General features: G+C 37.4%; 1 protein-coding gene across 2 annotated transcripts in view; it reads right to left on the bottom strand.

Annotated features, from left to right (window-relative positions):
• PTPRN2 (protein tyrosine phosphatase receptor type N2) overlaps positions 1-12,326 on the bottom strand; it is a 1,455,485-nt gene that overhangs the window by 24,188 nt on the left and 1,418,971 nt on the right. For both annotated transcript variants that reach the window (XM_073629933.1, XM_073629934.1), the window contains 2 exons: positions 7,067-7,120; positions 6,086-6,150 (listed from right to left, as the gene is read on the bottom strand). In XM_073629933.1, coding sequence (XP_073486034.1) covers positions 6,086-6,150; positions 7,067-7,120 — 119 coding nt within the window. The remainder of the gene's footprint in view (positions 1-6,085; positions 6,151-7,066; positions 7,121-12,326) is intronic.

Genomic DNA, 12,326 nt, shown 5'->3' with positions numbered 1-12,326 from the left:
CATGTTATACTTACCTGCTCTGTGTAATGGTTTTACACAGAGCAGCCCAGATCCTCCTTTTCTCGGGTATCTCGCTGGCACTTATGGCCCCTCCCTCCTGTTGAGGGCCTCTACAGCAAGCAGCTTGCAATGGGGGCACCAGAGCTGAGCCACTGCTCTCTGTGTCTATTCACACATGAAGCCATGGCTTGGCCCTGCCCCCTCTATCTCCTCATTGGCTCACTGACTTTGATTGACACTGTGTGTCTCAGCAAATCAGGAGGCAGAGTCCACGGCCACCGAGTCACTCGTGTAACATTGCTGGATCGAGATAGGGCTCGGGTAAGTTTTAGGGGGGCTGAGGGGGCTGCTGCAGACAGGTTTTTTTTAACTTAATGCATAGAACTTCTGCCATTATAAGCACTTTAATTGTTTTATAAATATACTATTCACTGAAGCATTATAGTAAAATACTATGTAAGTCGCATAACTAAATTTAAAGCAGGATTCCGGCCGTAAAAAAAAAATTTAAACGTCAGCAGATACAAACACTGTAGCTGCTGACTTTAAATAAGTACTTACCTGTCCTGGGTGCCTGCGATGTCGGCCGCCCGAGGCTGACCCGTCCCTCAGCTCTCGGGTCCTGGCACCGCCATCCTAGGTAAGGGAAACAGGCAGTGGAGCCTTGCGACTTCACTGCCAGTTTCCTACTGCGCACGCACAAGTGGTGCGGCGCTTTGTGAATGGCCCCGTAGTGTTCTGGGAACACACACAGTTCCCAGTAGACAACGGGGTTGCTCACCGAGGAGCAGAACCCCCCGCGGAATAGGAAGAGGCAGATTAGGAAGACTGCCTAGCAACAAGGGTTTAGGTAAGTTTAAATTTTTTTTTTCACATTTTTTTTTAATATTCTTTTTAGGATTTTTGGTGAATTTTTTTTTTTTCAGGGTGGCCCTCCATTTTAAATAAACCAAAACCATTACAAATGAAATGTTCAAGGAAGGACACATTTTTCTAGGTAATAAATAAATAGAATTGCCTGAAAAGTAGTGATTACCAAAGAAACAATGACGTGTTATTCAAATCCTGGAAGCATTTCTTGGTTTACTATATTATTTAAGATCGCAAATATGGGAAAAGGAAAATATGAATGTCATTATTTATTCCATTAAAAGTGGGACTACTTTCAAATGCACTATTCACAGGACTTAACTTTTACAGCCTGGCATTTGCAAGTTATTGAGAAAAAGGATTGCTTTAAAACATACAGTAGCACAACAAAAACTAATACACAAAAGACAAGGTCATTTTAAAGCTTTTCTTCTTTCCCACTGCACAAAGCTGTTTTTTTGCTCGTACTTTGATTTTAAAACATATTATTGTCTACTTTCCAATATACTAAGCATTGGAACAAGAACACAAATCATTGCATTTTTTCCCCCTTAAAACTCCTTTTTAAATGCTGAAGGCCTTAATCCTTAAAGGGCTTTTTTTATTTAAAGAAATGCTCATAGATGCAAGTCCTGCAGCTGGGCCCAGATTGAAAATGCACTTACATTTTTATGTGTACAACTGAAGGACTCTGAAGTTCAAGCTCACACTCAATATAAAAGCTTTGGAAATGGAATTCTTTGGTACTTGTACAATTCATTCTTTAAGAAAAGGAAATGGAAAGAAAGATTTCATGTCCAAGGCTTCAAGGCCTTTGATCATTTTGATGAACACTAGATTCTGAACCTGGGCCTCAAACTTCTCAGGCCAGACAAAGGAGACCTAGGCCTCACAGACCGGGCCTAGATTCCTGTCAGAACAAAACCTTTGGCTGCCTCACAGTGTGACAGCCTGGGAAAGGCCCACCTCAGCAGGGTTGAAATGCCCGTGTTGCCCTTTGATCTTTCAGTTAAACTACAGCCTAAGCACCAGGTCAGAGGATTTCAAATTACATAGCCCATTGGCAGAAGGGAGCAGGTCAAACACAAAATGGTGGGCACAAACCTAAGAAAGCCCTGTGACTCCATTCTTCGGCCAGTTTCACATGACTTGTCTTCTATTGTGTAAGACTAAGCACACACTTAAAATGGAATTTGACATTACATGGTAGAATGGAGTCAATAAATGACATTCTTTAGTGTTCATGCAACAAAGTCAACCAAAGTGCCTGAAAGACCAAGCCAGAAAAAAAATCCTTCTCATTTATTTATTTTTTCAGGATATAAATAGCATGTATTGTAATTCTTGAATTTTTGCCACAATGTATTACAAAGGAGCTGAAACGAATTTGACTAATGTTTAAAAGATGATGTTAAAATCAATGTTACAGTCTATCATGACTATATAAATAGGGACTAAAATAAAATTGTTATGAATGAAAAAAATGTATAACTTAACAATTCATTTATAGTTCCTATCCTCTTTTACTTGTCTTAATATTTGCCTCTTGTGTGTATATATATATATATATATATATATATATATATATATACACATATACACACACACATACATACACATGTAAAATGAATGCATTATTAAAGCTCAGCAAAACATTTGTTACAGTATAGGGTTGTTACTGGCAAGGTGAATTATTTCTTAGGACTTCCACATAAAGACCCCCCCAAAAGAACTACCATTCTAAGAGGACTTGATTTGCTATGTCAAACAATGGGTTTGAGTTTCCTGATGGGTTTGCCATAATGTAGAACAAGAGGGCAATCCAGCTGCAAAAGAATGCAAAAGATGAGAGCTGAGGACACAAATTAGGGAAAACCTTGAAGATTGTATTTGCAAAGCTAGAAGGTGATTCAACTCACTGGTGCCCCTCAACCTTAAGCTAAAAATCGGGCACATTTAAAATTATAGAAAACATTTCCAAAATGGAAGGAAATTTTAAAAAATGGACTCCTAAAGAAAAGAACACATTTCTTGTTCTAAATATAAAAATCTAAAGGAAGCTTTGCTTTTTTTTTTTTTTTCATAGAGTAGGTGAGAAACAAAGCAGGGTCAGCACTACCGGTCCTCTGTAGCATAGTAAAACTGTCACTTTTATCAATATAGCTGGAAAGCAAAAATTCATATGATAATGTATTTCGGTTCTGTATTGAGAAAGGACTAAGCTGTCTGAAAAATGTAGACACACAATTTTTTTGCTGTTAGGCTGGATCAATAAATGTGCCCTTACTATAACAGTGAGGTTTGTTTGATGGAAATTAACCGCTTGTCGACTGGCTCACGCCGATATACGTCGGCCGAAGGGCACGTACAGGCAGATTAACGTACCTGTACATTGCCCTTTAAGAAGCGGTTTGCCGGCCGAGCCGCCGCGACCTCCGTGAGTGTGATTGCGGGTCCCGCGGATTCGATGTCCGTGGGGATACCTGCGATCATCTCACGGAGAGGAAGAATGGGGAAATGCTAATGTAAACAAGCATTTACCGTTCTGCATAGTGACAGGACACTGATTACAGCTCCCTGTGATCGGAAGCGCTGATCAGTGTCGTGTCACACATAGCCCATCCCCCCACAGTTAGAATCACTCCCTAGGACACACTTAACCCCTACAGTGCCACCGGGTGGTTAACCTCTTCACTGCCAGTCACATTTACAAAGTGATCAATGCATTTTTAATTGTACTGATCGCTGTATAAATGTGAATGCTCCCAAAATCTCACCAAAAGTGTCCGATCTGTCCGCCATAATGTCGCAGTCATGATAAAAATCGCTGATCGTCGCCATTACTAGTAAAAAAAAAAATTAATAATAAAAATGCCATAAAACTATCCCCTATTTTGTAGACGCTATAACTTTTGTGCAAACCAATCAATAAATGCTTATTGCGATTTTTTTTACCAAAAGTATGTAGAAGAATACGAATTGGCCTAAACTGAGGAAAACAATTTTTTTTATATATTTTTGGGGATATTCATAATACTAAAAAGTAAAAAATAATGCATTATTTTCAAAATTGTCACTATTTTTTTGTTTATAGCGCAAAAAAATAAAAACTGCAGAGGTGATCAAATAACACCAAAAGAAAGCTCTATTTGTGGGGGAAAAAAGGACGTCAATTTTGTTTGGAAGCCACGTCGTACGACTGCGCAATTGTCAGTTAAAGCAATGCAGTGCTGAATCGCAAAAGTGCTCTGGTCTTTGGGCAGCCAAATGGTCCGGGGCTTTATGTCTTGGAGTTACCCAATGTGAAATCTTCCTAATGGAATTTCCAATTCTGTTCCTGCCCAACTGGAAGGTATGAGCGTTCCTGTCCACCTTTACTTGTTGTAGTTCCTCCTATTGCATTCTCCATAAAAAAAAAAATTCAAAATCCAACAGGGAGAGGGGGAAACTGTTCTAAAGTATATAGCAGGAGGGTAGGAGCCAGGAAATCAAGTGCACACATCCCACCTGTGGAGTTCCCAAGAAAATGTCAGGGGCATTTACCAAAAAAATGGGAATATTTGTTTTGGCTGGGCTGGCCTTTTAATGCACTTTTTATGTGACTGACATAATGGGGCTGATTTACTGAAGGAATAGAGGTTGTTCACTTTGCAGAATCATGGTTCACTTAGGCTGACCATACACTAGTAGATTTTCAAACTTTCATACAAACATTCATATGAAAATTCTTGTGCATTTGATGAATGTCATTTGAAAGTAGTTTAAAATTTTGTTTGCTTTTAACATTCCATTTTGGAACTAATGGACTGAGCAGAAATCACATTCACTGTTAGAAATTTGTTCGTTTGAGAAAAATTTTCCATTCTGTTAATTCAAATTTTCTCACCACTGTGGTTGAAAATGAACATCAATTTGACCCCACTTATGATTAGGAAATTGAATGAATTTTCTTAAAATGAACATTTTCAATCAAATTCTACTAGTGTATGGCCAGCTTTGGCTTAGCTAATAAAGGAAAGCTATGTCTCATTTGAATACCAAATCATGTGCAAGGAGAAAAAAAAAGATTAACCTTATTGATTTAGGGAAGTGAACAATTTAGAACTGATTTTCTAAAGGATGAGATACTGTTCATTTAAAATGAAATAAGGTAAAGCTACCCAATCATGTGCAAATGACTAATACAAAATGATTTAGCTCTTGCACACGGTTGTTTAGATAAATGAAGTTAAAACATCTTTACTCTTATTTACTACATTTAGTAAACTGTCTATAGTCCTTGGTAAATCATAGTCCTTTAGTTATTTTTAATTCTTTAATAAATTAAACCTTTGTCTCTGCCACTGTTGAGCAGGTAACCTAAAGCAAGCCACGTATTATACAGTTTTCTTTCCTTTAACCACACATCTTTGCCTTATTTATTAAGTTCAGTGAACTGTCTATAGTCATTGGTAAATCATAGTCCTTTAGTTAATTTACATTCTGTGATTAAACCTTTGTCTCTGCCATTGTTGAGCCGGTAGCCTAAAGCAAGCCATATATTATACCGTTTTTCTTCCTTCAACCTTTGGTTGAAGGAAAGAAATTTGCTTAAGTCCCTCCCACTGCGCTATTGCATTCTGACAGCGAGAGGTTTCTCAGCCGTCAGAATACAATGATTACTGCTGGCAACTACAGCCGGTGGCAGTGATCGCACAGGAAAAAATCCAACAAGCTGATTGTACTGTGGTCTATCGATGGACCTGCTGAACTGGCTGAATTTCGATCTATCTATGGCCGGTCTAAGTGACTGCACTGAAGTACAGATAACCACTAGAGGGAGGTTCTACAAATGTGCATATATTACATATAAAAAAAAAGAAAAAGCAAGCATATTCAAAAGTGAAATCTGCATAAAACATATACATATATACAACATATCAAAATCTGCAAACCCGAAAACAAAAGTTTTCCTTTTGACTACACATGTGACTCCTATATATGTTTAGGTTATAACGGATGCTACTTCTCCTGACTGCCTTCCAGTTTTTCTTCAATGACTAAGCATCCAGTGAGCTGTTCACCCTGGTGTACAGGACTGAAAATAGAATGGAAAACAAAGTCAGAGAAGCCTTCTTTGTTGCACTCTGAGGCCAGCAGCTCTGCACACCTCCCTGTTGCCGTTGTATTCGTATACACATTTGACACATAAAGAAATGGCTCTTTTAAAGCTCACCTTTAGCCATCTTATTGAGAACCATGTCAATCAGGATATAGGTCCCACTTCTCCCTGCGCCATCACTGTGAATAATAGAGAATTGTGTTAGTGTTCCCCATGAAAATAAAAAAATCACAAGAGTCAAAAGAGGGCTTTTCTCTTCTATTAGTTTTATTGTTAATGTCATAAGGGAACAGCTAAACAGAAGGAGGTAAAAAAGAAGAGGTTGGAACGAAAAGCAGAAAAACACAAAATGCCACAAAGCTTTAATCAACGCAAGCTGTTCAGCAGGGATTAACTATTGTTCAATATAGTTGGTTTTTACAACAAAAAGAAAAAAAAAAACATAAAAAAGTACTTAACCCAAAGAAACTGCTTACAATGTGGGCAACAAACAAACAAACTAAATTAAAAGCACAATAAATTATTTTTTAAAGCTATAAAGGCGACAACAAAACATCTTCTATATGAAATAATTCTTTTCTCTTGTAAACAGAACTGTGTTCAGCCTAAGTGCACTTGGGGCTCATACAAATCTACTGCATGAAAGTTTTAGATTTAATGACATCTTGTTTGAGTTTGGATTAAAATATGAAACAGGCAAAGCTTATGGTAAGCAAAATTTTTTTTTTAAATCATTAAATTAACTTGATACGCTAATTTAAAACATAACTCCCGAAAACACTAAAATAAAAGTAAAATTAAAAAAAATATTATTATATTATTATTGTTATTCTTTTTTTTAACTCTTATGATCTGCACATACCTAGGTAGGAAGATGAATCTGCGATTTTTGCTTTGCATCTTACAACGAATAACAGTTGGTCTGTCTGAGTTGCACTATATTTTGCACTTCGAAATAGACATTGATACTATGAATCTCATAAGGTGTTCAGCCTCAAGTAGTTAAACTATTGGTACTGCTGATAATATTCAGGTATTCAATAACACATGTTCCCACTGAGGGGAAGGATGGGCCACTTAGGAAGCAATACTTACCTGCAATGAACTATTACAGGACAGGAGCGCCCCTTGTAACACTTGTTAACTTTCCTACAATGAAGAAGATAATGAACTCATCAGTATTGTAATTTTAACACAGTGCAACCTTTACAAAGTGCAATCCATCAAGAGGAAGAAAATTACTATGTTTTAAATTTGAAGGCATTTTAGAAGTGCCAGGGCTTTAGATAGGACATGGGCATCAGTCATAAGCAGCCACAGAACAAACACTATTAGCGTTATGATTGTATTATTAAAGAATACTAAAAATGTTTTTTTGCAAATGATAAAAAACTAAATAAACTGAAAAATCATTAAAACATGTTCTTCCATAAATAGTCTGGAATCCCCTGTGTAAAGAACCTCTTTTACTCTTTGTGTGAATTTTTTTCCCCCATAAATTAACAAAATTACTTTTTATACACTTACTAAGAGACATGCTTATAAAAGATTCACTCATGTATCTGATACATTGATTGGATAATATTTGTTGTATTTCTAATGCACATTTACCACTCATACATAGACCCATTCTCAGAGTGAAAAGTCATTCTTCAGTAAAAAAAAAGGTGGTATCAGTATCAAATATAGCTTTCACAGGGAACTACAACCTCAGACTGAGCGTAGCATGCGGCTTAAAACTGGCAATTCTGTTTCCATGCTCCACAGAAAGTCAAAAGACTCTTGTTGGTGTGGTAAAACGTGTCAGAGAGTGTGGTTACTTGGCATAGACATGTAGACTGAAGCCGATTCTCACTTGTATGTCATGGTGGCTAGGCGGAAAAGAGGTGTTTCCTCTATCCATTTCATAGGGAACTGCTTGTATTAACTAAAGCTAAGAAGAAAAGGAGGAGCTGTTTTGGGATCCTACACCTAAAAAAAGAGGTGGTGTTCCTTTGGGCAAAAATTTTAGATGCTGCTGGATCCTGTATGTGTCTGCGTGTGTTTTGTTAAGACTTTAAAATCACTAATGCATGGTGAACTGGTCGACCCTTAAAACCGAATCACCAGGAAGGGGGAGGCCACCTAACAGCCCCCATAGGGGGCAGTCAGTGACACATAACCCACTTAACTATCAGTACCCTCTCTTGGGCACTGGGGTGCGGATAAGCGCAGACTTTCTGCTTTGAACAGGCTGGTCCTCTTTTCAAGCATCTCTCTCAAATCCCCCTATGCTGAAGGGTATGTTGACAGACATTTGCATGGTGGGGCCCCTTTGCCATGGGACATACAGAATTGATCAAAGGCTAAGCAAAATGCACTTTTTTCATTTTAAAAAAAGTGAAAAAATGTTAATTGAACCCTTCTTGTTGAGAAACTGCATAAAAACATCTACTGTACATGTACGTTCACCAGATATTTGTGGACTGTGTAACACATTGTGATCAGACCATACGGTAAATGTTCAGTCAACAAATGTACTTTAAAACATTCACTGGTTATTGTGCCAGTAAATACTTATGTTACTAAGTTACCAAATAATTTCTAATACATTTGAAATGTAATCATAGTAACACAGATTTACACAAATTAAACACAATAAAATATTAGTGTTATTCAGGACTTATATAGCGCTAATAGTTTAGCAATTCAATTCAAAACAAGAGGGTTAGGAGATTGGGTTTGTGTAATTAAAACTCTTTGTTACTAAATTGTTCTAAACAATTTACATTCAAGTTACATATCAGCAAGATCCCAGAGTTACAGGTAATGTTAAAGAGAAGGCTGACAGTGTAGAAATCAGTTTTATATTTCATTTTTGTTGCTGCTATTGTCCTTCAGCAGAAAGCTGCATGGGAGCTGCATAGATTAAAAACATAAGGGCAAGCAGGGTAAGTTTTATATTACATTGAAAGACTGGGGAAACATATTAAAGAGTCAGCACACAGAAAAGTGATATTTTACTTATAAGTGGATGCTTTACATGCATTTATATGAATATAATTATTTGTTTTTTCATTTTGCTTAGAATATATATAATGAAATTCCTGAAGAAGCGATTGCTCGTGAAACATGTAGAGCTTATTTCATCCATGTTACCCTGCCTTGGCTTTGATCCATAGTTACTGTGCACAAGAACATCTAAATATACAAGGCCTTGTTTGTGATGGTATAGGATGAAGTGTTTGGTGTTTTTATACATATGACATTTTTAACATTTCTAACAAATTTTGAATAAACGTACATAGTTTTAACCAAGTTTGGTGCCGTTAAAGTCCATGTTTGTAGTCACTTACAATTTATAAGCATCCACTGTGATTATGCACTAATTCTATTTTCCTACTTATAAATGAAGCCTGATGAGGCTCCCCCTCCCTTCCCCCCAGGTTCGTATATGTCTTGGATACTCCAACCACAAGATCTACCTGTTATAGTTCTCAATACTGTTCCTTTTCCGCCTAGAAACGTTATGTGTTTCTCTCAACTTCCTTCTTTTGTACTCTCCACTATATAAAAAAAAAAAATGATTGGGTAGAATGGGGATACCTCAAATAAGCCACAGTAGATGTGTAGAGGTAAGAACTCAAAGAGAAAGAGTCCCTAGGATATTTGTAGAATACTATTCTTTTTTTTTTCCAGTAAAAAAAAAAAAAAAAACATTAGGAAGGGTTACAACCCTTATGTCATATTCTTACAACTGGATCTCTTCTGGGGAAATTTATCATAATATTTTGTGTTAGTAACACTACCAAAAGCAAGAATAATTCTTTAGAATGAGAGGAAATTCCAACTTTGAAAGCTGTCGCTAAACAAATGTTCCCATTGAAAATTTTCTATGTACCCTTTTCTTCTTGGTGACAAATGAAACATTTTAATTTTTTTTCTCCCTTTCTGTCCTGGTGACAATGGTTGCAATGACAAATGGTGAAGTAGAGTTTCTCCAACAGGGATGCAGCAATAAGAATCAAACTGAGGCTGAAACCCTACCCAATTCCTAAATTTGAAAACAAAGGTCCATTGTGACTTTCCAGCCTCTACAAAAAACTGAAATATTCTTGGGTGTACTGATCCTATAATTTATCTAACTGTACACTGCTGATGTCCAGCAATTTCTTTTTTGAGTGGCTTATTCCTGTTCAGAAATATTTAATATTTCCATTTGATTTTATAAGTAGATATGTTTTCCAACCTTCTTACAGGTAACTTTTGTTATTTTTCAGTTTTGTAAGGACAAATACGGCTCTTTCTGTTTTTCACATTTTTATGATTCAGTCCAGTAATAAGGTTGCTGATAGACTGAAAATGTCTCTGTTACATACTTAGAATAGAATAGAATATACATTTTGTTACCCTAATCATTAATCATGTTGGTGCCCTCTGTGTTTTGTAGGGGTTAGGGCAGGTGTGGCATCAACTCAGGAGACATTTTATTGTGCTTTATATTCCTTATGTCAGATGGGCATAGTGGAGTGTCGTCCACATCAGAAAACGTTATGTGTCAGTTCCTTTTTAAATGGTTCTCTCTCCCAGGATAGAATGAAGGGGGAACAGTTGTTCACAATTAAATTGAGGCTCAGCTGGTGCTTGCTTTGAACTCTGCATACTAAACTTTACCCCCAGGCCCTCTTCTCATTTTTAGTTGCATTAGCATGACACATTACTATGGGATATTGCAGTTAATTCATTTTGAAAGGGCTGACAGCACACCCTAACACATTGAATATTGGACATGCACTTTTTTAGGGCTCTGCAACACACAGCATGTGTTTTGTGGTTCTCTTTAGTATGATTGCGTTGCCTGCTACTGTAACTGTGTGTTAGGGTACCATTGAAACTAAACAGCTCCCTTCAGTTCTAGTTTGAAAGTGTTAGATGCAGACCTTAATGGCAGTGCTGTAGTTTTAAACTGTAGGTTTAAACAAGCATTTGGCAGGCTTTCAACAAGCTACCATGGCTTGAGAGTCTGCTAATGCACTTGTGTATATGGAAGCAATCTCAGAAGCAAGTCAAATCTTCTATGCTTTCAGGTACTTCTAAGCTGCTTTGGTTTGCTTCTGAGTTCATTCAAGTTTCCCAAGGAGATGCTTCAAGCTGTCCTTGTATGTAGAAAACAGCACGGTAGTTATCAATAAATTCTTGAAACTAAGAAGCACCTCCTAGTGTTAGTTCAAGAATCTTGAATACTAACATTAAATTGCAACTCAGAAGCTGGTTTTGTCTAGAACTGCACTATAATGCCATAACTGGACATCATTGCAAAGTAATATTTAGCAAGCTTTGTGCAATGCTGAATCTTACAGAAAACCCTTGGAAGTCTGTTGGAAGCTCGTACAAGGCTACAGCAAGCAATGCCATTGAAATAAACTTGTGAGGATGCTAGATGTGAGGGTGTAAATCTAACTCTCTGACCTTGACATTTTTTTTCAGTTACTAACTTGGAACAAGATTGCACATTAAGAGCGCTGACATCCCTGTGAGTTAATTAGGTGCTTATTCTAGGTCAGTGTATCAAAGCCTGTGATTAATAGGCAATGATAGACTTGTATTTCATTGTTTAAGATTAGCACCCCAAGACTGGAGCTGAAAGGTGCTTTAAAACAAACTTGTACTTTGTCCATTTATGACAAAGCAACATGTCCACTTTAAAGTATAACTAAACAGACTATACAGAGTGGATAGGGTTAGAACACCTGTCAGGTTTTTATTGCTGACTGTGCCCCTGTTATGTTAGGGAGATTCACCCTCTCTATTAGTCATATTTACTGTTATCACAGAAAGCAAACATTAAAAAAAATCCAAAATTTTGGGCTGTCTCCAGAAAAGTAATAGAGGGGAAATCTTCTGAAGGGGATACTAGCTCTGATGACTCTGGTGACAGCCAGGGACTTGCTCTCATTTCCTGTTTTGACTATGGGACAGGAAGCAAAGGTAAATCTCCCCAATAGGACGGAGAAGAAAAAAAAACTGGCAGGTGTTATAACCATCCCTTATTCTGCCTTTAGTCCTACTTTAATGCCCCCTCCCCAGATACCCATACTCAGCTTCCTTTCTCCCTCCTCCACTGCTCTATTCAGCTGTCAGAAACAAGAAAGTTAGAGGAAAATGAATGTGCCTCCTCCCCCTCTCATGTGACAGCACTAGTTCTTATTGTTGTGCAGACTGACTACAATGTCAATGTACAATGTAATGTCTGACTACATTGACTAGGGTTTAACATATCTGGAAACTCTCAACAAGAACCAGAAGGGGTAGGAGGCAGATTCATATCAGGAAGTAGATGATTTTTTTTATCTCCAGCAACTGAAAGGAGTGGTGG

This window comes from Aquarana catesbeiana, linkage group LG05, assembly GCF_042186555.1.
Source record: "Aquarana catesbeiana isolate 2022-GZ linkage group LG05, ASM4218655v1, whole genome shotgun sequence".
In the NCBI taxonomy this organism is placed as follows: domain Eukaryota; kingdom Metazoa; phylum Chordata; class Amphibia; order Anura; family Ranidae; genus Aquarana; species Aquarana catesbeiana.
This window is presented reverse-complemented; position numbering and strand designations above follow the sequence as displayed.